The sequence below is a fragment of the Mytilus californianus genome, unplaced genomic scaffold (genome assembly GCF_021869535.1).
Source record: "Mytilus californianus isolate M0D057914Y unplaced genomic scaffold, xbMytCali1.0.p SCAF_10, whole genome shotgun sequence".
Classification (NCBI taxonomy): domain Eukaryota; kingdom Metazoa; phylum Mollusca; class Bivalvia; order Mytilida; family Mytilidae; genus Mytilus; species Mytilus californianus.
This window is the reverse complement of record NW_026262582.1, coordinates 64,164,710-64,191,503: the sequence shown is the minus strand read 5'-3', so window position 1 is coordinate 64,191,503 and position 26,794 is coordinate 64,164,710. Positions and strand designations below refer to the sequence as shown.

Sequence of the window (26,794 nt, the reverse complement as noted above, 5' to 3'; positions counted from 1 at the left end):
TGGTTATGTTGATAATTTTGTTGCTGTCCAATTGACGCATACTCCTTTTATTCATAATGCAATTTTTGTATCTTCGGTTTGTCCGTTTTATTGATAGAAAAAATCAGCTATATATATATTATACTGAATAATAATGCATTTTTACAGAATACAAATGACAAACTACCAACTAATTTTTTTGGATGCTTATATATATAGTTGTAAATTCGGAAATTATTGCGTGCATTTATGATTGCGATTTCTGAAAAATGGACAAAAATGTGAGATCAATCATTGTGATTTCAAGAAAACCTGCATACAAATATATGTATTATACATGTATATCAGAAAGTGAGTTTTTTATTATTGTGATACTCACCCAATCGCATTATTCACATTAATAAAAACCTCGCAATAATTTCTGAATTTACAGTAGCAGCTTATACAGTACGTAATACACCATTACTACAAGACTAACCTCATTTCTGTATTCCAGATAGCTTCTGGAGTATCAAATTCTCCCAAGAATATCTGAGCAAATTTGTCTGCTGAGTAATTCTCTAAATAACAGACCATGGCCTCTGGTAATATGTGACCGAGCACACTTCTGTTCATGATGTCAGAACTTTTTTTCTAAACATGAGAAAGAGAGAAAACTGACTTGAGGCATTCAAATTGAGGTTGTTACAACCAGAAAATAATACAAGAAACAATTCTTTTGCTGCTTGTTTCTAAATGTTTGCTGATTGTTTGTCATAGAAAGTTACCAAATATCAAAAATAAATAAAATGCTCCGCAGGGCGCAGCTTGATACGACCGCAGAGGTCGAACCCTGAACAGTTGGGGGAAGTATGGACACAACATTCAAGCTTGATACAGCTTTGGATTTGGATTGTGATTAAATATTTGACACAGCATAGGTTTCTAACACAGATTGAATGTGGTCTAAGAACTTAAAAATTTTAAATTGGACATTCACCTATTATGGTCCAATATCCAAAATCTAAATACATGGTTAGATTCAGCATATCAAAGAACCCCAAGAATTCAATTTTTGATGAAATCAAACAAAGTTTAATTTTGGACCCTTTTGACCTCAATGTGGACAAAGTTGATAACGGGGCCCAAAAATAAAAAATCTAAATACATGGTTAGATTCAGCATATCAAAGAACCCCATATATTCAATTTTTGTTGAAATCAAACAAAGTTTAATTTTGGACCCCGATTTGGACCAACTTGAAAACTGGGCCCATAATCAAAAATCTAAATACATGTTTAGATTCAGCATATCAAAGAACCCTAAGAATTCAATTTTTGTTAAAATCAAACTAAGTTTAATTTTGGACCCTTTGGACCTTAATGTAGACCAATTTGAAAACGGAACCAAAAATTAAGAATCTAAATACACGGTTAGATTCGGCATATCAAAGAACCCCAATAATTCAATTTTTGATGAAATCAAACAAAGTTTAATTTTGGACCCTTTTGACCTCAATGTGGACAAAGTTGATAACGGGGCCCAAAAATAAAAAATCTAAATACATGGTTAGATTCAGCATATCAAAGAACCCCACATATTCAATTTTTGTTGAAATCAAACAAAGTTTAATTTTGGACCCCGATTTGGACCAACTTGAAAACTGGGCCCATAATAAAAAATCTAAATACATGTTTAGATTCAGCATATCAAAGAACCCTAAGAATTCAATTTTTGTTAAAATCAAACTAAGTTTAATTTTGGACCCTTTGGACCTTAATGTAGACCAATTTGAAAACGGAACCAAAATTTAAGAATCTAAATACACAGTTAGATTCGGCATATCAAAGAACCCCAATAATTCAATTTTTGATGAAATCAAACAAAGTTTAATTTTGGACCCTTTGGACCTCAATGTGGACCAATTTAAAAACGGGGCCCAAAATCCAAAAACTAAATACACGGTTAGATTCAGCATATTAAAGAACCCCATGAAATCAAGAATGAAACCCCATTGAAATTGGTCAAGAAATAAGCAATTTATAGGAAGTATCTTCTTTTGCACAATCCTGTGCTATTAAATATTTCTTGCTATTGCGCAATACTGTACAATTGACAATTTCTTGCTATTGCGCAATATTGTGCTATTGGATATTTCTTGCTACTGCGCAATACTGTACAATTGAAGATTTCTTGCTATTGCGCAATACTGTGCAATTGAAGATTTCTTGCTATTGTGCAATACTGTGCAATTGAAAATTTCTTGCTATTGCACAATACTTATTATATAATAATTTACACATCCTGTTTGGTGTGTATCTCCTACCATATCATTATTATTTGATTTTAAATATAAATCAGAAATAACCAACTTAAAATGGAAAATTTTAAAAGAAACAAAAAAGGAAAAAAAGAAAAAAAAGGAAAAAAAAAATAAATCCCCCCCCAAAATTTTTTGAACCCCCATTATGATTCATCACCCCCAAACTCAATCCCAGCCTTCCCTTTGTGGTATGGTACCTTGCAGTACAATTTCAGAAAGATCCATACACTTGCACACAAGTTATTGTCATGAAACTAGAAAAATGCTTGTTTTTTGCCCCTTTTTTGACCCCTAATTCCTAAAATTTGGAGGCAATTACCCCCAAAATCAATCCCAGCATTCCTTTAGTGATATGGAACCTTGTGGTACAATGTCAGAGAGATCCATACACTAACACACAAGTTATGTCAGGAAGTTACAAAAATGCTTATTTTTGGCCCCTTTTTGGCCCCTAATTCCTTTACTGTTATTACCATAACCCCCAAAATCAATCCCAACCTTCCTTTTGTGGTATTGAACCTTGTGGTAAAATTTCATAAAGATCCATTCACTTAAACTAAAGTTAGAGTGCGAAAACCAATGTGTCTTCGGACGACGACGACGACGCCGGACGACGACGACGCCAACGTCATACCAATATACGACCACAAAAATTTTTTTGCGGTCGTATAAAAACTATTTTATCAATCAGGTATTTATTAAAGTTTTGTTTACATGCCCTAAATGGTCCTAGCCATACTGATAACATTTACTACAACTTTTACTTGAATTTCAAATTTTATCTATCTTGCATTTTACAATAAATGTTGCAAAATTTTAAAGTCTGTGTCTAACTATTACATTTGTCATTCTGGGCCTTTTATAGCTGAATGTGTAGTATAGGTTTTGTCCATTGTTGAAGGCCGTACAGTGACCTATATAGATATAAAAAGGTGTGGTATGAGTGCCAATGAGACAACTCTCTATCCAAGTCAAAATTTATAAAAGTAAACCAATATAGGTCAAAGTACGGTCTTCAACACGGAGCCTTGGCTCACATCGAACAGCAAGCTATAAAGGGCCCCAAAAATTTCTAGTGTAAAACCATTCAAACGGGGAAACCAACAGTCTAATCTATAAAAAAAACGAGAAACGAGATACACTTATGAACCACATCAACAAACAACAACTACTGAACATCAGATTCCTGACTTAGGACAGGTGCAAACAATTGTAGCGGGTTTAAACGTTTTAATGGTACCAAACCTTCAAATAGTTAACTTCTATGTCATTTGGTATCGGCTGGAGTGTAGTCTCATTGGCAATCATACCACATCTTCTTATTTTTGTATTAATGCTAACTAATCAGATAAGAAATTATAAGTTAATATAAGCAAAATATTTAAAATATGGTCTAAAATGACTGAGATACACTCCCTCTATATTCAAAATATGAAAACTGTTTTGAAACAGTCCCTTACTTACCTCGTCTGATCTGAATGCTTGACTGACATGGGTATATTTCATGAATCTGGCTACAGGTAAAACGTTTGATCCAGTGTACATCATCATAAAATAAAAAGCACCTGTGAGATACAGACGTGATATGTTTGGATTGTCCTGCATAATGTCATACAATAAACTGGCAATCTTCTCCACTAAAATGGGGTCAAAGGTTAATAACAACTGAAAACAAATGAACAAAAGTTTACGTAAATATTATAATGGGGAAATCAAAATCATATGTTGAAGTTTGTGTTGCTCAATCTTGAGTTTTTTATGTAGTTTTTTGTTGACTTGTTTGTCTTTTTGTTGTTTTATTTCGGTTTTTGCCATGGTGTTGTGTCAGTTTTTCTTAGACTTAAGAGTTTTGGTATTTTCTGCCTCTTTTTTGAAGACCAACTGACAACAAGATGGCCAGAAGACAATAGAGGAAACAGCTAACAGAAAACAGATGTTTAGTAGTATCATGCCAAACTGTGGGACTCCAGTGGGGGAGCCTGCATTAGTTCACAAGGTCATGTTTAAAAATTGCCTCAAGGTGACTGGTCACTTTTAAGCAAATTTAACAAAGTCAGTTTTGAACAGTTATAAAGGTCACAGGTCCTTTAAATGAGATGTCAGGTCGCAAGATCCATTGAAGGTCGCCCTCCAAACTCCCCAAGATCACAGGTCGATTTGACCATGTTGGAGCCACAACTGTTACATTTCACAATGTTTTTATTTCAAGCTAAATAAGAACAAAGTGATTCATTAGCCTTTGTCTTACAATGCTTTGTAGCATTTCAAATTTGGCTCTATTTTCCAAATTAATAATTTAACTGTAAAACTGTTTATTAATTGCTAATTTCTTTCAGTATACAGCATTTATGTGCAGGGAAACTCATATGGAATAATAGCTATGTTCAATATAACGAAATTTGACCTTTTTGTTTTAATTGATTGATGATTTCTTTTTAAGGCTCTCAGTAAAAGTATTGGTCTTGTTTGAAGTCTGTGGATTCATTATTTTTCTTTGGATACCAATTTTTATTGGATTTTGTGGGTACAGGGTCATCATGAATTAAAATGATTAAGAAATTATAACTTTTCCATAGGAAAGTATGCAGATTTTGGAAAAATTACAAGTTTTAAAATACTGTAAATTCAGAAATTATTGCGAGGTTTTATAAATGCAAATAATGTGACTGAATGAGTATGGCAATAATAAAAACTTGCATTCTGGAATGTAAATAATGTCACTGGATGAGTATCACAATAATAAAAACTTGCATTCTGACTGTATGCAGATTTTTTTGAAATCACAATAATTAATCTTGCATTTAAGTCCATTCTTCAAAATTTGAAATAACAAATGCACGCACTAATTTCTGAATTTACAATACCAACGAAAATAAATGAATCCACAGTATTAAAAATATTAATTTCCTTATCAAACAGTAATTTAAGTTATCTTTAGATATTAAATTTCACCAAAAGTACATTTGAAGGACAATCTCTTGTACGTTTCAACTTACCTGAACTATGTGAGGAAGACAAACAGGGTCTGACAATAATCTATTGATTCTTGGCAGTGGTCGGATTATTGCACCATCAGCATCCCTGAAATCAATCCAATAAATTTGAATTTATTTTTTAGGTTTGGTTTTGTGCTCAGAATGATATAAGGATATTTGTCCTTGAAAGCCTGTTCACAATTAATTCATAAATATGAGTTAAGCATATTAAATTTACCTATGATTTACAAGAGAACTTAAGACTTTTTAAACTATCCAAACCCGTTCTTTTTTTAAGGTTTCTTATTTATAATAGGAAAGATTCTATATATCTTAATATTGTCTCTCTTATCTTTTTTGGCAGTATTTATATGTTTTGATATGTCCCCCTAATGATTAAGGATAGTATTCAGACATTCTGATATTGTCCTTTTTATTGAGTGTTCTTAATAGGAAAGTATATAGTCATTTTGATATTTGGCCCTATTACTAGTTAGAATAGTATCCATATATATTGACTTTGTCCCTCTTATCTGCTAATATATAGGACAGTATTTAGATATTTTTATATGGTCCATTTTACCCATTATGATAGTAATCAGACATTTTGATAATGTCCCTCTTACCGGCTAGGATAGTATCCAGACATTTTGATCAACATATTGAGTATTAAACAGGCCAGATCACTTTCATTCAAGACTGGTTGACTAGTGGCCAGTATTGTCCATTTCAGTTGCGGCACAGACTGTAATGGTCGCCAGCCATCCATTCCTTGTGCCCAACATCTAGTCTTTGCATGAACTACACCTTCTTCCCACCAATCTTTCATCTATCATTATAATAAAAAGAATATCATAAAAGGTTTACTTAAAAGTTAATTTTTATTCTGCACCAAAATGATTCTCTAATTTCACAATGATGTTAAAACATTTTGTAGACTTATTGGGTTACCTCCCCCTACATGTTATGCAGACTTTACCTCATCAAAACTATATGGTCCAAGTCTTTCTTTATCTTTGTTTCCATAATACCATTCTTTCTCTGTTTCTCTCTTCATGTCTGCTCCAGCTTCTATCACATTGCTCTGAAAATTTTCATATAATCAATGCAATACTAAACTTGGGTAATCTTATTGGCATAGAATTGTTCATGTGACCTGCCTGTTCAACAGTATGAAGAACAAACTGCCACTTTCAAATCATGAATCTTTTGAGAAAAAAAAACACTTGATGTTTTGAAAAGATTGTAATTCAACCACAATATTAGTTGATTTCACTTCATAAAAAAAAATCATTTTTGCTACTCAAAATTCAAATTTCAAATGTGACTTGCAATCATAACTGATCTTATAATTTGAATGTGAGTGATTTTAGTACTTGCTGAGTCAACTTTCTATTACATAATATAAAAAGAATAAGGTAATTTTTCAATGAACTATACCAACCTGTAATGGGACTGTTGCCCTGGACGTATGTAAATGAGCTAAGGTTAAGAGGTCAACTAGTACTTTAATTCCATTAGCATCCATAATTTCTTTCACATTTTTCTAAAAATAAACATTAATATTACAAAATTGTAATCTTATTCTGACAATTTCTAATAATAACAAATCAGTAGTTTTTATCAACTAGTTTTGATGTGTCCCATTCATAATGTTGTTGTAAACTCTTAAGTAATTCTAATTCAAGCCACTTTAACTTATTTTTTCAAATAATAAAAGTCAACTTTTTTTTACTCTGTGTTGCTACAGTTTAATGTAAAGTCTTGTGTCAGATTCTTTGTAGTGTCGCTTGTGTTTTATTTTCAATATGAAGGAAATGAAATTAGATTTTGAATACAATTTATTTAAGGAGAATCTGCTTTCAAACCAAAAGACCAAACTGGCTTGTAAATATCTAATTCAATGTCATTCTGTTGAAAAATTGAATCATTTTATACGTTATATACCTTCTCTTAGGGCTGTTCCATAAAAAAAAGACATGGGACCCAGGAAAGGCATTTTGAAATCTCCACTATGGGTGGGAGACAAGTAAAGTGAAAATGTAAGTAAAATTCTAAATTTGCCTCTATAGGTTGTTACTTTATTTTGAAAGTGCTGCCCCTGGGTACCATGTATGTTTAGATGGAACAGCCCTTAACAGAAGATATCGTTTTAAACAGTATAAAAAAATATGGATATTTTCGTAGATTGTATTTTCGTGTTTTCAATGCCTCATCTCTTGGCGCTGGTATTGAACTTCCCCACCAAGGACAAGTTTGCACATCACATCATTATTTTATCATTTAAAATGATTTATACGCATCTTTTAATTGGGAGATATTTTTGTGCATTTTTACATGATCAAAATAAGTGATAAAAACCCTTGCAAAATGTCCATGTTTACAGTAAGGAAAAAATGCTCCGCTGGGTGCAGCTTGATACGACCGCAGAGGTCGAACCCTGAACAGTTGGGGCAAGTATGGACACAACATTCAAGCTTGATACAGCACTGAATTTGGATTGTGATTAAATATTTGACACAGCATAGGTTTCTGACACAGAATGAATGCTGTCTAAGAACTTAAATTTTTTTAATTTACCTATTCAAACCATATCATTATTATTTGCTTTTATATATAAATCAGAAAAAAACCATTTAAAATGGAAAATTTTAAAGAAAAAAAAATCCCTCCCCCAAATTTTTTGAACCCCCTTATGATTCATCACCCCCAAACTCAATCCCAGCCTTCCCTTTGTGGTATGGTACCTTGCAGTACAATTTCAGAGAGATCCATACACTTGAACACAAGTTATTGTCTGGAAACTAGAAAAATGCTTATTTTTGGCCCCTTATTCCTAAACGTTTTGGGCAATAACCCCCAAACTCAATTCCAGCTTTCCCTTTGTTGATATGGAACCTTGTAGTACAATTTCAGAAAGATCCATACACTTACACACAAGTTATTATCATGAAACTAGAAAAATGCTTGTATTTTGCCCCTTTTTTGGCCCCTAATTCCTAAAATTTTGAGGCAATTACCCCCAAAATCAATCCAAGCATTCCCTTTGTAATATGGAACCTTGTAGTACAATGTCAGAGAGATCCATACACTAACACACAAGTTATGTCTGGAAGTTACAAAAATGCTTATTTTTGGCCCCTTTTTGGCCCCTAATTCCTTAACTGTTGGTACCATAACCCCCAAAATCAATCCCAATTCCTTTTGTGGTATTGAACTTTATGGTAAAATTTCATATAGATCCATTCACTAAAACTAAAGTTAGAGTGCGAAAACCAATGTGTCTTCGGACGACAACAACGACGACAACGCCAACGTCATACCAATATACGACCTCAAAATTTTTTTGCGGTCGTATAAAAATTGGCTTCACTTTTAGATTCTAAAAAGAATAACAAAAAAATATGTCACTTGATGTATTATATACTTACAGGATGTAGAATTAATTTCTGTAAAAATAAAACTAATCTGTCTCTTTCCAGTTTGTCTGTACACTAAAAAATATCAAACCAAAAAAAAATGTTATATATTTTATACTATATGTTCAAGTTAATTATTCATGATTTTAAAGTGATAGTTTGTTCTTATAATTGTTGAACAGGCAGCTGGTCACATGGAGAATTCTATGCTAAATAGATTACTCAAGTTTAGTATTGCATTGTTAAGATAATAATTCTAAGAACAATGTGATAGAATGACCAAGGTTCTAGTTCTCAAATTTACTTGATTCCTGACAGTCATAAATTTATACTAAGTCTTTATCTAATCGTTGCTAGATTTTAAAGTTGAATAAATCAATGAGATTGCTTTGTTTTTTGATTGCATTAATTTAACACTGAAAGCCAATATTTTATTCAAACTTTTTTAATAAACTTTCAGTTTTCTTGTAACAATATGTTACATCCTTGGCGTTCATATATTCGGCTGTGAGCATTCCAGATGAAGGTAAATCCAGAAAAGCGCTTTATTAAGTGTTGTTTTCATTTTTTACACATCTTCAACTTTTTAAAACTCCCTTCCTTAAATTTCATTTATTCACACATACACATGTGTGTGTTCTGTTTTCAAATAGTTAAATGTCAATATGATTTACAGCTTTACACATAATCTGGCATGTCCATCCATCATGAGGTCAATAGGTTAACCGAAAGAAGTCTATTTTTAGTTTGATTATGATGTTGGTTTGCTTTCTCTTTGACATCTACCTCACATCACCCTTAATTCACATTTTACCCCAAATGCATCACTCACCCTTTCAAGCATTCCAACCATATATTTTGTATCATTAAATGCTCCGATTTCTTCATGACATCTCCCATACACAATAGTCATGGCCTGTAGACACATACATTTCATGGGAATTTTTGGTGTCAATAAAAATCTATGGTACAGATCATTGAAAAATTCATAGCTGCAAATAAATAATAATAATAATAATAAATAAAACATTATACTGTCATTTATCCTTTCTTATAAAGATTTAAAAATCAATGCATGCTGCTGATTTATAGCATATTTTAATTTGAAATTGTTTAATTCCTCATTTCAAAATAAAAGGTATGTAGAGAATTGCAAATTGAAATATTAAAATGTCTTAATATAAAAATAAGAAGATGTGGTAGGATTGCTAATGAGACAACTGTCCACCAGAGACCAAATGAAGTAGAAGTAAGCAACTATAGGTCACTGTACGGCCTTCATCAATGAGCGAAACCGACATAGCGCAGCAAGCTATAAACAGGCCTGAAATGAAATTAGACAAAATAAAGGTCCTTACGATCGTTTAATGGCACTGGTCTCTTCCGATTCATTGTCATCTTCCTCAAGCAGCAGACGCAGATAGTAATCACCTATAAAAAAAAACATTAACAAAAAACCTTATGACAAAGTGCTATTTTAGTTGGTTGACTGTTATGGAATATGTTCCAATTGTAGTAACCACAATACTGTCTTCTTTTCCTCAAATGTGACATCACCAAATTAGACTTATCACCAAGTATTATCTTACATAAGCAACACGATGGGTGCCACATATTGAGCTGGACCTGCTTACCCTTTCAAATCACCCCCTGTTTTTTGTGTAACTCAGTCTATAATTTTCTATGTTGTGTTTAGTATACTGTTGTTGGTCTTTTTGTTGTTTCTTCTTTTTTGCCATGGCCTTTTCAGTTTTTCATTCACTTGTGAGTTTGAGTATCTTCTGTCTCTTTTGTAGTGAAATACTGGAAGTGGAGGGTTCTGAATATGCATGAAATATTTCGACGGACATTTTTGTTTTCCAATAATTGCATACTAAGATATGGTCTACAAACATCCTTTTATAAATAATACTAAAAAAATCTTTTTAACTGGTAATTGCTGTTACCTATTTTAATTTCATCACTAAGACAGACATATGGCACTTCAAATTCCTTATGGTTCCACCCTATCACACATTTGGCTCCTAGTTCCTTGTCGACAGCAAAGGCTCTCATTTCATTCTCTAAACATTCTCGTAATTCTTCTCTTGTCTAAAAATAATTAGATTATTTCCCTTGATAATTGAAAATATTTATATTTTAGGGCATATCGTTCAGTTTCAGGGAAGATAATTAGAAGCAAATTACTGGCTATTTTTTTCTCTCAAACATATCATGTTGAAAATGATTGGTCACAATGAAGAGACAATTTTTTTCTATGAGGGTTTTCACACAATGAGATTTGGATTTTTGAAATGTTTACCTTATAATTGTATATGGTATCGTCTGTTGGTATCGTACAGTACAGGCACCATAAATTTAGCTTCCTTATAATACCAAATGAAATATTTACCTTGTAATTCCAGATGAGATTTGGTTTAGCATGGTCACGGTTAAAGTGGTAATAAAACAATTGCCAATTTGCTTCACTTTTAATTCTCTCTCTTCTTTTCCTCAACACCACTGGCTTTATATCATTTTGCTATTGGAGAGGAAAAAGAAAACATTAAGAATGGCTATAGTCCAAGGCAAATTACAAATGACCTTAAATAATGGTGTTTACTAACATTATGTGATATTTTTATCTAGTTGATGCAATCTAATTGGACACTGAAATTTTCAATGGAAACAAATTATTCTATTTGGCTATATTTCCAATACTAAATTTAATAAAATAAAATGTTCAATGAAATGCAATTGTAAGAAACTACTTGCTTTTTATTTTTTTTGGGGGGTGGGGCTAAACTTGTTTATAATATTGTTGATATTTTTGAAACAGAAAATAAAAATCGTAATGATGTACGTAAAAAAAATTACAATATATATTGAAAAAAAATAAAATTGAAAAATTGTGTTGAATGGATTCATCTCCAGCATTTTATTAAGAAAGAAAGGGTAATGAAGTGATAATATCTATAAACAATATAGTACCTGCTTTTGTTTCTGTAACCCAATCCTAGCTCTCCAATGCTGTAGAAATTCATCTACTTTTTTCTCTATCATCACTATGTTTGGATTTCGTCTGTTTTTGTTCTGAATATCCTGTGACAAAACCATACAGTGCATTTTTAATCATCATAATTCATCAAAGATAAAATTAATATCAGAGGTTTTGACTTTACCAATTTCAAAATAAATCGAAGAAAACATAATTTTTTGGGGTTCTATTCAATGCATATTTCTTTATTTACCTTCATTAGAAACACTCAAAGCAAAAATAGAATCAATTCTCCTTCAAATGATCAATCTTTCCTTTGGTATGATAAAATGATTTATAAACTGAAAATTTTCAATCAAAACATGACAAAAAACTTCAACAGACTAACTAAGCAAGCATATGCCTAAGGGCTATTCCAGAAGAAAAATCTGGGAGGGGTTGGGGCAGGGGTCAGAACTTTATTTCCATTTTGGGATATCAACAAAATTTCAAATGTTTTCTGTTACACATTAACCTGAGTGGAACTGACAAAATACACTCCCTCAACAAGGTTAAAAAAATAAAGTAGAGTTATGTCCCTTTAGGCATTTTTTTCTGGAAAAAACAAAAGATATAAATATGATTTCCTTCTAAGGCTCACATCAAGTCTTCCTAAAAAGAGGAAATATAATGTTAGTGTTTACATTTTTTCACACTAAGTTCAAAAAGAACATGTTAAAGACCCATTGGTGGCCTTTGGCTGTTTTCTGTTCTTTGGTCGGGTTGTTCTCTCTTTGACACATTCCCCATTTCCAATCTCAATTTTATGTTGAAAGGTAAACAAAATTAAGGAAAATTATTAAATGAATATTCTTATTCAATATACATTTGAATGCATATCATTTTGAATAAGGGTTGTTCCAAAATTGACCGTGGTGGGAGGGATAGGAGGCACTCAAACAAAATGAATTGTGGGAGGTTGCATTTTCCATACAATTTTGTAAGAATTATAAGTAAAATGAAAATTTTATTTCATGGGTGGTTGGGGTCTAAAAATAGTGCCTCCTATGCTTTCAATTATAGTACAGCCCTAAAGTTAAACAAAATGAAATCTTTCATTTTGAACTTCATTATAAACTTACTTGGGCCAGCTTGAGATTATCTCGTACATTGAGTTTGTCATTCTCTATAACAGGTACTTCTTCTTCAGAGTCTAAGTATGACAACAATCCTCCAGGCTGCAAAATATAAAGTCTGTCATATCATACTGTCTTCAATTTACTGAGACATCATTTTGAAATTTTTTTTCTAAAAAAAATATATTGTGGATCTATCTATTTTTCGTCTGCAATAATTTTCGTGGATCGAGTAAAATTTGTGTGTATTTTCATGGATAATTTATTTTGTGATTTTGCCAAAATTTGCATCATATTAGCCTATAGAAAATTTGTACTTCTTTGAACATCTTAATTTGAGATTCACTTATACCCACTAGCTATATATATAGATCCACGAAAATTGGTATCCTGTGAATATAATAATGAATTTACAGTATGTAAATATCTTTTGTAGTAATAAATGTTTCCAAATATTTGTTCATCGTTTGCCTTGACCTTTATATATCAAAGGGGTAAAGGTCATAAACAAATTTACTACATCATATTTCCTTTTAACTGTACAAAACAAGGAAGTGAGTGTTAGTGTGTGTCTTTGATCTATATTTTTAGTATTTTCTTTGTAATTACTTGGCATTTTGCAATTGAACAGTTTTTGGCCTCATTTAAATGTTGTTTTTTTTTTACATGACATTGTCGATATTTCTAAAAATTTCCTTTGACCTTTCTGTATTATAAATTTCCATCTCAAGCTACTAGACTTGTTTTTTTCTCAGTCTAGATGAAAGAGAATGCAATGACATCACAAGCTTACATTGCCTAAGAAAATAAGGATAAACAGATTATTGAGGGTCTTTCAAACGTGAGAAAGTTTCTTGGCTGCATCTCATCTATTGCCTTCAATGGGATTGTAGTCGAGAAACTCCCTCGTTTTCTCAAAACCATACATAATCTTTATTCTTCTATTTGTAATGTTGCACACTTAAAGACAATTGAGCTACTTGATAACTTACTACAACTCTTTTAAGCAGACCCATTGCTGTGGGATGGCCTGTTACCCATAATCCTACCAAGTGACGACTCAGCTGTCTGAAAAAAAAAGAGTAATGTATTTTTTCTGATTTCATGTAATTTGCACAAATTTCAATGATTTAAAGAACAGTTTTCTGCAAACTGTAAAAATTTACCGGTTGATAAGAGTATAAATTTTCGGTCTTTTCCTAAGTACGACACTACAAATACCACAAAAAATATCTTTACACAAACATTTTCTTTTCAAACATTGGATACATTTGTCAACATCAATAGAAGAATTAGATGTTTTTGAGAACTATACTTCAATGTCTGCCATCTCATTTTATACTTTATTGTTTTATAAACATGAGTGTTTACATTACTTTAGAAGTATTGAGAAAATCCGTATAAATGACTGATTCCCATAATCCTATAGTATTCAACTGTCAACATCCACTTGTCAATATAGTGTGTTAACATTGCTATGTTTATATGTCTTGAGAAGACCCCTCCAATATGACTTCCCATAATTCTACAGCACTTACTTATTTGTAAGAATCATGTTGTCAGCACTCTGTGTAAACATTGCTGTGTTTATATGTCTTGAGAAGACCCCTTCAATATTATGACTTCCCATAATTCTACAGTACTTACCTATTTGTAAGCATCCTGTTGTCTGCACTCTGTGTAAACATTGCTGTGTGTAGATGTTTTGGTAAAGCTCCTTCAGCTAAAGCTAGTTCCTGCATTTTTGCTGCTATTTCACTATCACCCTCCTTTGTTAAAAAAATATTTACATCAATATAAAGTAATCTACAAATTATTGTCAATAAAATGTCTTTCTCAAACAAAGCAAGCTAAATTACATTTTAATTTGAAAATATGCATGAAATAAACACCCTATCCTTATTTGTCACAGGATTTAGGATATCACAGACGTTCCTGCAAAATCGAGATGTCACAAGAGGTCACAAAGCAAAAATGATTGTTATATGACGTCAATAGGTCAAGTGTCACATAATCTTATAAAGTGATAAGGTCTATTATAGACTTATAGAAGATCTTTGATAAAGAGAAACTATCACCAACAAGAAGAACTTGATCATGGTTCTACAATTTTTTGGGGTTATTTAGCATATCTGGTCAGTTTACAAGAATGGGTCCATAGTACACGGATGCTCCACTCGCACTATCATTTTCTATGTTCAGTGGAATGTGAAATTGGGGTCAAAACTCTAATTTGGCATTAAAATTAGAAAGATCATATCATAGGGAACATGTGTACTAAGTTTCAAGTTGAATGGACTTCAACTTCATCAAAAACTACCTTGACTTTAACTTTAAGCGGGACAGACCGACAAACGGACGGACGGACGGACGAACGGAAGCACAGACAGAAAAACATAATGCCCTTCAACTATCGTAGGTGGGGCATAAAAAAATGTAAAAAGCACAAAAATTGTATAAACACATTAAATTCATGTATTACAAACTAAATAGACCTTATTAAACAGGACAAAAACCACCATATCTATGATAAAACTAACCTCAATGATGGCTTTCATCACTAAACCTGCTCCTTTAACAATGGCCATAGAAGGATGCTGGAATACAAAAATAATATACACATCAATCAATGATTTCAACTTTTTCAATGAAATAACAACATATATATTCAATCATTTCTTAATGAATGAGTTTGTATAAATCAAATGTGTCTTCTGTATTTTTTGTGATTACATGTATCTCCCTATTGTCCACAACCCTCAAGTAATCTACCAATCACCTTGACTGTTGAGTGATCAAAGAATCAAATAATATCATTTCAGTGTATGTAATTGTTTGCAGTCTGCCATACAGTATTCATTTTTTTTCATTTATTGTTTTGGCATAAATCAGACCAATGATTTTCTCAATTGAATTGCTTCACATTTTTAAGCTGGAGCCTTTCATAGCTTACTATATGGTATGAGTTTGTTCATCTCCTTATTTTTATATCATATTGAAGTTAAATACCCTTATACTGGGTTACATCAGACTTAAATCAAAAACACATTATATATCAACCTGAAAGAGTTTGAAGACAATTCTGCCATTACAAGCCACTGTCTCTAACAAGTTATCAAACTGGTCCCCATCTGTTGTCTCACTGTAGGGAGAGCAAAGGGAAAATGTCAGGAAATCCAACATGGCTGAGATCACTAAAGCTCCTGAACTATGTACCTACAAATACAACTCATTATGAAAACTGTGCTGATTGCTGTATCTTTTAGCAGTTATAAATGTTTATTGAATAGTTAAGCATGACAGTATTGATATCGACACATTGTACAATGATAGCTGATCTTAACAGCATACAACAAATTATAAAATAATAAAACTGGAAAATGACAGTTCTACATGAAAATGAGTACCATCAGTTTCAAAAGAGACCTAAAGAAATTTATTTGGCTTTATTCTTCATTAGTGTGTTTTAGATAGTAGATGCTTGGAAGTCTGAATGGAATTCATTCACAACTAGCCAAGACTCTATACAATTTACATTTTGCATGACACTTATCTTGTCAACGTATATTTGTTCCACCTAACAGAAGTTCCTCTGGAAACTTTGTTATAAACAATGTCATAATATCTGTTCCTGTTGGAACAATATTCTATATCATTTATTCCGTTAGGAACATTTACTGTAATATTTATTCCAGTGGAAATAATATTCCAGAATATTGTTTCCATTTGGAACTTATATTATGAAGGAACTTCTATTCCGTGACAATCTGACATTGGACACTGAAAGTTTACCTCTCAATTTTTTTTACTTTTTTACTGTATACTTGGGTTGCTGTTTTATTGACATTTACAATGCATTACATATCAGATAAAAATTGAGATACATGTTAAAAAGAATTGTTTGAAGCTGGAATTTTGCCTTTTTCTTACACAAATCCTGATACAAATATTCAAGTGCTGAACAAGTTAGAAAAACTGAAATTTCAATGGAAACTTACCACATGTTCATTAAACATTTCCAACAGGGTTTCTAAAAATTTTCTGGATGAAAGTAAGGAACTTTTGTTCAGTTGTTCTTGTCTGAGATCATAGTCATCATGCATAGGCTGAAAAGGAAACCACAAGATGCAATGGTTTTATCTGTTTTTCTGATTATAAGAAAATAAAACATTATTTTTGATGATCTGCAAACAATAATTTTTCTTGTATTGTAACAAGGCAAGGCCAAGGCCGTCTTTTTTCCATTGCTAAATGATAAAATGCAAAAAAAAAAATTTCGACCAGGAATTGAGAACCATTCATAAATCAGCCATAAAATAAGAAAAATCGTAGAAGAAATGGTGATGATACGGTGAATCTGATTTCGATCGCAGTATTAGTGGCAGTTCTAATTGCTAAAACTATAGTTTTAGTATTGTCTGTTAACAAATCCACATGAGACCTTATCAACCTTAATGAGCAGGAAAAGAGTATACTCATTTTCCATTAATATGCTTAGGTACAGGAAACCAGTACTCACTTTTTTGTAACACCTCTGCTATAACAACAAGCTATAAACAATCCGCAGCGTTTATTCCCAAAATAGTAATATGAAAGGTATTCCCTACACTATAAAGATTACTTTATGATACAAAGATGATTGAATAACTAAATAAATCTAGTATTTCGTATGTATTTGCATTTTTAAAATCGTACCTGCATCAATGCACACAACATGTCAACAGCTGCATGTGTAACACCATGGTCTTTACGCTTCATTGCTTTGACCACTTTCACACCAACTTTTTCTCTCATTCTTGAAAAGAAAAACATTTATTTATTTATTAAATGAGATTCAATAACCACACATTAATATATTCATCAAGAATAAAAAAAACAAATTTCATAAATACCCATCTAAACCAAACATTGTCGGGACTGTATAATTTATTCGCTTTTATAAATTGTTTGGTTTTGTCTGTTTTATCATTAGAATGGAAACAAACTACAACAATGTGATGTATCAAATAGTGATGAACCAAAATGGCTATTCCCAGCATCAAAAGTACAATCAAATATTGTGATGTATTCCCAGGTTCAAAAGTACCCATAAAATGACTAGAAAAGTTTAAAATATTTGACGTACAAAACTTTTATTTTTTTACAACCAGTGCTTAGCTCCTGACATTCAATAGGTCTTGCAACAGAATCTCCAAATTCAGTCACATCCACGCAATTGTTTTTTCATTGATTGCCTAGCTGTTTCACTATGGCATTAAGAAGCGTCAGCCAAATAATCATGTTAGCATTCAATAAGCAATTCACATTCCCACTTGTGATCGATTCTCACATTCTATTAAATCTTTTATGTGATTTGGGAGTTCATTTAGTGGAACACGATCATCACCAAGCTCCACTGCTGGTGGGATACCCACAAGGAACTCTACAGAACAAAAGGATTCAGATAGGGATATTTCTGCAGATTCAGCTATCAACTCTCTAAATGGGTCAAAGACAAAAATTTACGAGCCCGTTTTGGTGAAGTTGTGGCTTTCTAAACAAATGAACACACATGGATCAAAAGTAAAATAACAGAAATACCGAACTCCAATGAAAATCCAAATCGGAAAGTCCCTTATCAAATGGCAAAATCAAAAGCTCAAACACATCAAATGAATGGAAAACAACTGGCATATTCCTGACTTGGTGCAGGCATTTCCTTATGTAGAAAATGGTGGATTAAACCTGATAAAAGACACAATTGATCATTATACACCAACTGCTTTGCTAACAGAGGGGATGCATAATTTATTCAAAGAACCTTCTCTATGAACAGTAAAACAACCCTGTCTATCCTTTACAGGGATAATTCTATTTAATATGTATCAAATTACCTTGGTAGTCTTGTAAAAGCTTGGAAGCCTGCTTTTGAAGCTACCAATCTCCTGAGTGCAGAAAACTGAGCTTCTAAAGACTCAGAAGAAATAACTGTTTGATCTCCTTCTCTCTCTAGCAGACCTGATAGGGCCCCATTAATTAGTTTTTCTTTGTTCTCGGCAAACAGACCCTAAAATGACAAATGACAAAATCATAAATACTGTAAATTCAGAAATTATTGTGAGGTTTTTATTAATGCGGATAATGCATGCGAGTGAGTATCGCAATATTATTATCTCAGACACATATATCTGTTTGAATCTTTAACTGAAATCGCAAAAGTTTATTTCACATTTTTGTCCATTTTTCAACAATCGCAATAATAAATGTACGCATTAATTCTGAATTTAAAATTAATAATGAAATTCTTCAAAACTTACATGCAGTTTTAGGGATATTCCATTACAATGAATGAGGGACGATATACGTAGGAAAGGAAGATTTCTTTTGTACATTGGTTTTTAGAGCTGTTCCGTTAAAACATACATGGTACCCAGTGAAGGAACTTTAAAAATCGGGTAATCACCTATAGAGGCAAATTAAAATTTCACTTACATTTCCACTATGCAAAAAAATTGATGACACCCACTCATAGATGAGATATGGAAGTGCCTTCCCTGGATCCCATGTATGTTTTTAAGGAAAACCCCTTACTCATTTAAGATTGTATGTTCAATTGATGTATGCAAACGTTTTCAAAGAAAGTAGGTAGGTTGTGGATGGATTTTGGTAGTGCCTTTCTTCCCCCACCCCTCAACAATCAATTTAATGGATTAGTCCTTACAGCTTTATTTTGCATTTTACGATGTCCTATCTGTAGTCCAAATAATTATGACGTCTTGAAAGGCTATTTAAATTTTTTTCTGTGACGTCGTAGGAAGGCGTCACAAAAAAAAGTAAAATAGCCTTTCAAAATGTCATTATTTGGACTATCCTATCTGCTGAAGACAATTTCACAAATGCGTATATATAGTAAATAAAGCACATGTGTTACTCGTGAAAAATTACTTTTTTCTACGTAAATAAATTAAGTTTTAATTTTCAAATCAGAATTATTGATGGTCTTTGCTGAAAAGTAATTAAAAAATGAATACAGTTGTCATGGAATTTTGATTTCTTTATGATATTAGTTCTGAGCTTGTGATCATTGTCAGGTGTGAATTAAAAACACAGGTAAAAAGTGATTAGCGATCATTAGCCAATATTTCCCGGAGGCATGATATAGTTATTAGGAGGGCACCCAGGATTATCAAACTATACTGGAGTAGCAGTTTTATTACAGAAAAGGGATTTTAAAACAAAAACAAGTGCAAAATGGCGATTAAGAAACCTGATCTCAATGAAATGACCGAAATTATTTTGGAAAAAAATAAAAATTTGTCCTAAATCCCAATTTTTCGTTTAGGACAAATAGCTTGCAACTTAGGACATGACTGGCAAATATGACTGTTTCCGGACCCTTGGTTCAAAGTAAATAGAAAAATATCACACACTGTTTACAGTATAATCAGATCAAATGATTTTGCATGTCATATGAATTATTTTATACAATACATGCTTTTCTTCTTCCTTGAAATAGCAATGCCACAAAATTGTTCCTTACAGCAAAATAAGGATACACAAGTTCTTAATATCTGCCACTGCCTTCACATGTTTAATCTAAAAGCTTTGAAAACCCCCAAATATAATCTCATTCTCTGTTTAGCTTAATGTAATAAACAGCTGCGCCATGAGCGCATGATACGCCCGTCGTCTTGTGTTTGAATTTTTATGCAATAATCATAAATAGTTTCTGACATACAGCGCGACATGCGAAAACCCCCCTTTTTTTTTTTACAAAAAACTTAATATCTCTATAATAAAATTTTGAATCAAAACCAAAAAGTATACAGATCTTTAGATTAATATAACTAAGAAGTGTGTAAAATTTTAAGCAATAATCATAAATCATTTTTGAGATACAGCGTAACATGTGAAAACCCCCTCCCCCTTTTTTTACAAAATACTCAATAACTCAAAAATAAAATTTTGAATCAAAACCAAAAAGTATACAGATCTTTAGATTAACATAACTAAGAAGTGTGTAAAATTTTAAGCAATAATCATAAATAGTTTTTGAGATACGGCGCGACATGTGAAAAGCCCCTCCCCCTTTTTTTACAAATACTCAATAACTCAAAAATAAAATTTTGAATCATCACCAAAAAGTATATAGATCTTAAGATTAATATAACTAAGAAGTGTGTAAAGTTTTAAGCAATAATCATAAATTGTTTTTGAGATACGGCACGACATGTGAAAAAAAACACACACCTGTTTTAGTTACTAAGTCCCGCAACTCAAAAAGTTTTAATTTTATTTTCACAAAAAAGTATACAGATCGTTTGACCATCATAAGAAACAACTATGTTAAGTTTCATGAAATTTAGATAAGTCGTTCACAAGTTACGGTGCGACATGTTTACGCTGGACAGATAGACGACATTTGTATACCATAATACGTCAAGTCAAAATTTGACGGGCGTATAAAAATCAAAATGACTTCTTCCACTTACATCTTGTGTAACAGCATGGAGGAGTCCACTGTATGAAATATTACTGTTAAATCTGGACACTACTTCATCAAAGGTCATTCCAACTGTAAAGTATAAGAAGACAGAACAGTTTATATCTAGTAAGTGCAGAATGACAATGTCTTAAGCTTTTTTTTCTAATTATAACTTCACTCTTTAAGTGTGTATAAAATACAACAAATTCTAATTTGCTTCTTGTTTTTTTTGTGAACTTTAAATAAGTTGACAGTAGATGGATTTTGCTATCATTTTTAGGTTCTTATTGGTTATACATACGATGACTTGTGCCTTATGTTGTATGTGTGGCGATGTTTAGTATTCAGTGTTTATTTATTTGCTATAGCCCTACATAAGCAATACAACTGTTTTGGTTCTTATACATCTTTGGCTTTCAAATATTTTCGGCATTGAGCATTCCTGATAAAGGTAAATCCAGAAAAGTGCCTCGGACGCAGGAAATTCTATGTGGTGTTTTCATTTCTAATATCAATATCAGAATTGCTAATCAACTATCAAATGAGCAATATTCGACTTTATGAGTTAATATGGTATCAGTAGAACCAGTCAGACAATTGACAGTTCACTTAATAAAGGACGAAAAATGAAGTTTACTAGATACACACTAAAATATTTTATCAATAAACACTATAAGGGTGAAGGTTTGGTACCATTAAAACGTTAAAACCCGCTGCAATTGTTTGCACCTGTCCTAAGTCAGGAATTTGATGTTCATTAGTTGTCGTTTGTTGATGTGGTTCATAAGTGTTTCTCGTTTCTGGTTGTTATATAGATTAGACCCTTGGTTTTCCCGTTTGAATGGTTTTACACTAGTAATTTTTGGGGCCCTTTATAGCTTGCTGTTCGGTGTGAGCCAAGGCTCCGTGTTGAAGACCATGCTTTGACCTATAATGGTTTACTTTTATGAATTTTGACTTGGATGGAGAGTTGTCTCATTGGCACTCATACCACATCTTCTTATATCTACCATGCCAATGAACTGTTAAATCTACCTGGTGGTACAGAGAAGAATTTTAAATGCTGACTTTCCACTTCTTCATCTACTGGTACTGTAAATGGACCTGCAATAGAATATGGTGGGTTATGGGTAAAATATTAATACAATGCATTATGGGTAGGCTACTATAAAATGCAAAACATGTAAACCTGTTAACTTGATAGAACATAATCAACAATTTTTCAACTTCTATGTATTACCAGTGATTAAATACATTTTAGAAAATAGTTCATCCCACTCTGATCTCAAAATAGAAATAGAACATAAATAACATTAAATATTTATTATTTCTAAGTTTACCGAAATTTTTTATAACTGTTTTCAAGGAATTGATGATAGACATTATAACAATGGGAAAACCCTTAATATCTGGTAACCATGATCTTTGACCATGACACTAAATAATAATATATATTTTAAAACATTACTATTTTACCTTGAATATAACCTTTTGAACTTACCTAGGCGACAACCTCTGGATGTAAATTTCATTTTAACACAGACATCCCTATTACCAGATGCTCTGACCCCATCCAAAACAGAGGCAATTAAGGCGTCCCTGTTAATGAAGAAAATATTATTATCGATAATCTAAAATATTTTTTTTTCATAATCTCCTTTGTTATAACACTTTTTATTGTACAGCAAATATCAATTTTTATGAAAAATCTCGAATATCAAATTCATGAGAAGCATGGTCGGTACTTTTTTACTTATATTACTTACAAAATTCTAAAGAAAATGCAACCACTCAAAATTATTTAACATGAGTGCCTCCCATCCAATACAATGAATATTGAAAGAGCCCTAAAACCAAAAATTTCCATGTCTACTTTTTTGTTTCATTTCCCCCCCCAAGAAAAACTTTTAAAAAAAATCCATTTAATATTCATGTTCAATAAACCAGATTTTCATTTATATATTTATAAAATCTAATTTAAAAGGGAGATAATTACGTAAATCATAGAATATATACCTGTCAGTGGATTGATAAGTTCTTATTGCACCTTTAACATACTCAACGCTGAACTTTTGTGGGTTTTCTTGGTCCCTAATAATTGCAAAAATCTGAAAATGAAAAATAAAGCTTGATTTCATTTGGAAAATTTAAACCTTTGTCTAAATGTTTGTGCAATATACAAGAGTTCAAAACAAATAGATAGAAATTTTCTTGAAAATTATTTAAAACAAGAATGTGTCCATAGTACATGGATGCCCCACTCGCACTATCATTTTCTATGTTCAGTGGACCATGAAATTGGGGTAAAAACTCTAATTTGGCATTAAAATTAGAAAGATCATATTAAAGGGAACATGTGTACTAAGTTTCAAGTTGATTGGACTTCAACTTCATTAAAAACTACCTTGACCAAAAACTTTAACCAACAAGAATGTGTCGATAGTACATGGATGCCCTACTCGCACTATCATTTTTATGTTTAGTGGACCGTGAAATTGGGGTCAAAACTTTAATTTGGCATTAAAATTAGAAAGATCATACCACAGAGAACATGTGTACTAAGTTTCAAGTTGATTAGACTTCACCTCCATCAAAAACTACCATGACCAAAAACTTTAACCTGAAACGGGACGGACGGATGGACGCACAGACCGAAAAACATAATGTCCCTAGGTGGGGCATAAAAACTTTAACCTGAAGTGGAACAAAAGGACGGATGGACGAATGAATGGACGCACAGACAGAAAAACATAATGCCACTAGGTGGGGCATAAAAATAGAGTTACCCTATGCATATCATAATATGACCAGAACAGATTAGTCAACAAGGACATTTTTCAAGCCTATTTATGAATAAAGCTACACAAAATAAATCATTGTATTTTGTTAATTCTTAAAAGGAACAATTGTATAAAATCATCTAAAGTTCGTATGAAAAATCAATAAATAATCATAACCATGAACTCTATCAAACGTTTATCTATTTGTGCTCTTTAGGGCAAAATATTGATTGAGTCAAAATCTCAAAATCAATTTCAATCTTGCTTTATGTCAAAATTATGAATGTTGTGTTGAACTTTTGTGAATTTGTCAAACAAGTCGTATGCAACAAAAATGCCTCGAACATGGCAGAATTTGACTACATCGTTTATACCAGAACAGTGTTTTTTCTGTCATGCATATAATATCTCACAAATGCATCAAAATTGCCTATATAACAATGTGTCATTTCTTTTTAAATTACAAGAGTTACTGGTATTCTTTTAAAATGAGTGGCTTTTTGTATCCCACAATGCATCAGATATACCTACATCACAGAGAGGCTTTAGTGTAGCCACATTGTATGTAGCAGGATCACGTTCAACCAAACAGGTTTCTGTTAAACAAAGTGTCCGTCTGACGGAGTCAGAATGCCGTGGAGAGATCTTCTGAACCATGAATTCTGTGTATGATGTGAGGGCTTCATCATTGCTGAAAGTAAAGTAATATTCATAAAGAAAGGGCCGATTTTGTGTATGTAATTATTTTTTTTGGCAATAATCGACTCGAAATAATTTGGTATGCATGGATTGCACTATGCATTTGGCTTTTATTTCATATGGCGGTTTGTGATATTTTCTAGTGCCACTGTTTTCCTCATGTCAAAATGTTCATGCTTGGCTGTGACAGTAATCAAATGTATATCTGTGACCAAAACAGGTAAATTATGCATTTAACGTACTTGTATCTATGTAATTTATTATTTTGTGAAATTATTCAAAATACAGTTAACCAAAATTTTTATATGTACCTGTATTTGCCAAGTCTATGAGTGGCAAACTGATCTAAACCAACAGGGTCTTTTCTCTGTTTGACAGAGATTCCTACATATGCTGCTGCTGACTCCATTACACTTTTTATTAAAGCTTCCCGCTGATCTAGAGCAAACAGATGCTGAAATATACAAACATGTTTCTGTGAACACAACCATGATATAGCTAATAGTGCTAAAAGTGGTGTTAAACACCATCAATCAATCAATCAATCTTTACATAAAATTATCCTTATCTGCTTTAACCCCTGAGTAATACAATGGGTGTTACATTCTCAGAAGTGTATGCTCATCCTTCTAGAGCTTCTGATTACACTCAATGTTTTGTGTCAGTTAGTATTAACAAAAGATGTATGAAGATATAATAAGTTAGAGAACGGAAACGAAAAATTCAGCATTTTTTCCATTTGTAAAGGGGCATAACTCTAGAATGGTAAAAGTGACGCCACCAAAATTCAAATTTGATCTGTGTTTTGTGGTAATAAGCATTGTGTATAAGTTTCATAACATTTGGTTGAAGCAAACTAAAATTAGAGAATGGAAACCGATTTCAGGACGTACGGAGGGACAAGGGTAAAACTTAATACCCCCTCAGCTACGACGGGGGCATCACAAAATGTATTAAACTCCAAAATAGAATCAATAAATGGGGATAATGCCCCAGCTTGCATCATGTGCATATAACATTATAAAGGAACATAACTCAAGAACGGTAAAAGTGACGCTACCCAAATTCGTACTTGATCTGAGTTTTGTGGTAATAAGCATTGTGTATAAGTTTCATAACATTTAGTTGAGGCAAACTTAAGTAAGAGAACGGAAACGAAAAATTCAGCAATTTTTCCATAAATTTGTAAAGGGCATAACACTAGAACGGTAAAAGTGACGCTACCCAAATTCATACTTGATCTGAGTTTTGTGGTAATAAGCATTGTGTATAATTATAAGTTCCATAACATTTGGTTTTGGCAAACTTAAGTTAGAAAACTGAAATGATAAATTCAGCAATTTTTCCATTTGTAAAGGGCATAACTCTAAAAAGGTAAAAGTGACACCACCCAATTTCAAACTTGATCTGTGTTTTGTGGTAATAAGCATTGTGTATAAGTTTCATAACATTTAGGACCAAATAACCTCCATTGAAATGTCAATGCTTATAAAACTGAATACCAAATACAATTGACTTACCATAAGTGGTGCCCTTTACACTAACCAAAACACAAACTTTAACTTGTAAACAATGTAAACGTTTCAAAGTCAATGAACCATGATGAGGGCATGGGGCCATATAATTTCCATTGAAAAGAGATTTGCAAATGCTAATACAACTGCATACCAAATATCATCGACTTACATGTTATATTGGTGGTTCCTCTTAAAATTGATGTAATCACAAACTTTAACATGTAAACTATGCAGAACATTCCAAGTCAATAGACCATGAGATGTGTCAATACTAATGCATCTACATTCCAAATACTATTGCTTCCCCTTAAACTGACATAATCACAAACTAATTCATGTAAACTAAGCAAAAGTTTCAGTCAATAGACCATGACTGAGGGGGCATGGCCAAGTAATCTCCATGGAAATGGGATGTGTAAATTATGCTAATACAACTGAATACCAAATATCATTGACCTACCACTAGTGGTTTAGCATAAACATGATAAACTGATCTAACCACAAACTAATACATTGTTGATGCAGATGCTGGAGTCGTTCACAACATACCTAAGTCTTAATTTTTGA

At 32.3% G+C, this 26,794-nt stretch overlaps 1 protein-coding gene across 1 annotated transcript in view; it reads right to left on the bottom strand.

Annotated features, from left to right (window-relative positions):
* Window positions 1-26,794, bottom strand: part of LOC127718385 (dnaJ homolog subfamily C member 13-like) — a 76,483-nt gene that overhangs the window by 38,268 nt on the left and 11,421 nt on the right. Inside the window, exons 8-33 of the mRNA XM_052224374.1 lie at window positions 25,022-25,164; window positions 24,543-24,702; window positions 23,248-23,339; window positions 22,733-22,830; window positions 22,267-22,335; window positions 21,239-21,321; window positions 18,641-18,813; window positions 17,463-17,562; window positions 16,766-16,873; window positions 15,828-15,983; window positions 15,308-15,364; window positions 14,415-14,536; window positions 13,760-13,835; window positions 12,774-12,869; window positions 11,646-11,756; window positions 11,068-11,196; window positions 10,622-10,766; window positions 10,034-10,106; window positions 9,508-9,667; window positions 8,688-8,750; window positions 6,701-6,802; window positions 6,236-6,340; window positions 5,883-6,085; window positions 5,278-5,362; window positions 3,746-3,946; window positions 458-612 (exon numbers count right to left, since the gene is read on the bottom strand). Of these exons, the coding sequence (XP_052080334.1) occupies window positions 458-612; window positions 3,746-3,946; window positions 5,278-5,362; window positions 5,883-6,085; window positions 6,236-6,340; window positions 6,701-6,802; window positions 8,688-8,750; window positions 9,508-9,667; window positions 10,034-10,106; window positions 10,622-10,766; window positions 11,068-11,196; window positions 11,646-11,756; window positions 12,774-12,869; window positions 13,760-13,835; window positions 14,415-14,536; window positions 15,308-15,364; window positions 15,828-15,983; window positions 16,766-16,873; window positions 17,463-17,562; window positions 18,641-18,813; window positions 21,239-21,321; window positions 22,267-22,335; window positions 22,733-22,830; window positions 23,248-23,339; window positions 24,543-24,702; window positions 25,022-25,164 (3,065 nt within the window). The remainder of the gene's footprint in view (window positions 1-457; window positions 613-3,745; window positions 3,947-5,277; window positions 5,363-5,882; window positions 6,086-6,235; window positions 6,341-6,700; window positions 6,803-8,687; window positions 8,751-9,507; window positions 9,668-10,033; window positions 10,107-10,621; window positions 10,767-11,067; window positions 11,197-11,645; window positions 11,757-12,773; window positions 12,870-13,759; window positions 13,836-14,414; window positions 14,537-15,307; window positions 15,365-15,827; window positions 15,984-16,765; window positions 16,874-17,462; window positions 17,563-18,640; window positions 18,814-21,238; window positions 21,322-22,266; window positions 22,336-22,732; window positions 22,831-23,247; window positions 23,340-24,542; window positions 24,703-25,021; window positions 25,165-26,794) is intronic.